Here is a 516-nt window from a genome sequence, read left to right on the forward strand (position 1 = left end):
CCCCCCCCCCCCTCCTACTGGGCTCACAAAGAGAGGAAGGGAAAGGGCGAGGGCGCGGGGGGCAAACACCAAATCCCCGAGCGGCGCCGCTGGCAGAAAAAAAAATACAAAGAAAGGCCGTGAGTGCGAACTTGTGCCCACTGGCACGCTCTACCGAGAGGAGCAGCGAAGGGGGGGGGGGGGGGGCCCTGCCGGCCAGTTCTCGCGGGGCACTCTGCACTGTGTGCGCCCCGCGGGGCCACAAGGGCATGCGCGTGATTCGAGTGTGTGTGCGTGTATTACCGGCGTGATGACGCTCGGGACTAGAACGACTTGCTGATGGAGACATACTCATTCGAAGCGGGGATGTAGTCCGTTAGCATATACCGATGGGAGTTGGCCTGGAGGAAACTACGTGGCGTGGCCGGGGCGGGGGGCGGAGTGTGAGTTAGTTATGTTTGTTGTGGATATGTGCCCATCTTCCTGCGACTCGTCTTCCCTTTCCCCTCTCTCCCTCTCTCCCTCTCTCCCTCTCTC

At 61.6% G+C, this 516-nt stretch overlaps 1 protein-coding gene across 1 annotated transcript in view; it reads right to left on the bottom strand.

Moving 5' to 3' along the window:
• Positions 1-258: 258 nt before the first annotated feature.
• The window catches only part of H696_01910 (hypothetical protein), a 4,757-nt gene continuing 4,499 nt past the window's right edge, over positions 259-516 (bottom strand). The window contains exon 6 of the mRNA XM_009495811.1: positions 259-390. Coding sequence (XP_009494086.1) covers positions 303-390 — 88 coding nt within the window. The 3' untranslated portion in view covers positions 259-302. The remainder of the gene's footprint in view (positions 391-516) is intronic.

Source organism: Fonticula alba (assembly GCF_000388065.1).
Source record: "Fonticula alba strain ATCC 38817 unplaced genomic scaffold supercont2.3, whole genome shotgun sequence".
NCBI lineage: Eukaryota > Rotosphaerida > Fonticulaceae > Fonticula > Fonticula alba.